This window comes from Crocuta crocuta, unplaced genomic scaffold, assembly GCF_008692635.1.
Source record: "Crocuta crocuta isolate KB4526 unplaced genomic scaffold, BGI_CrCroc_1.0 scaffold143, whole genome shotgun sequence".
Lineage (NCBI taxonomy): Eukaryota > Metazoa > Chordata > Mammalia > Carnivora > Hyaenidae > Crocuta > Crocuta crocuta.
In genome coordinates this window covers 510,832-511,038 of record NW_027529175.1, presented here as the reverse complement: position 1 = coordinate 511,038, position 207 = coordinate 510,832, and the positions used below count along the sequence as shown (strand labels likewise).

At 71.0% G+C, this 207-nt stretch overlaps 1 protein-coding gene across 1 annotated transcript in view; it reads right to left on the bottom strand.

Moving 5' to 3' along the window:
• Positions 1-207, bottom strand: part of CACNA1I (calcium voltage-gated channel subunit alpha1 I) — an 81,977-nt gene that overhangs the window by 22,236 nt on the left and 59,534 nt on the right. Inside the window, exon 15 of the mRNA XM_077757882.1 lies at positions 25-189. Coding sequence (XP_077614008.1) covers positions 25-189 — 165 coding nt within the window. The remainder of the gene's footprint in view (positions 1-24; positions 190-207) is intronic.

Genomic DNA, 207 nt, shown 5'->3' with positions numbered 1-207 from the left:
CCCCGAGCCCCCTCGCCCGCTCACGTAGTCGATCTCTTCCTCGTCCTCCCCGCGATCCCGGCGGTCGTCCATTTTGGTAAAGACGTCCTTGGCGATGCTGGGCATCCTGCCATTGCAGTCCTCGTGCCCGGGGGCCGGGCCCACCGCCCTCCACGTCGCCCGGGGGTGCGCGCCCACGGCGGGCACCAGCTCGGCCAGGTCCATAGT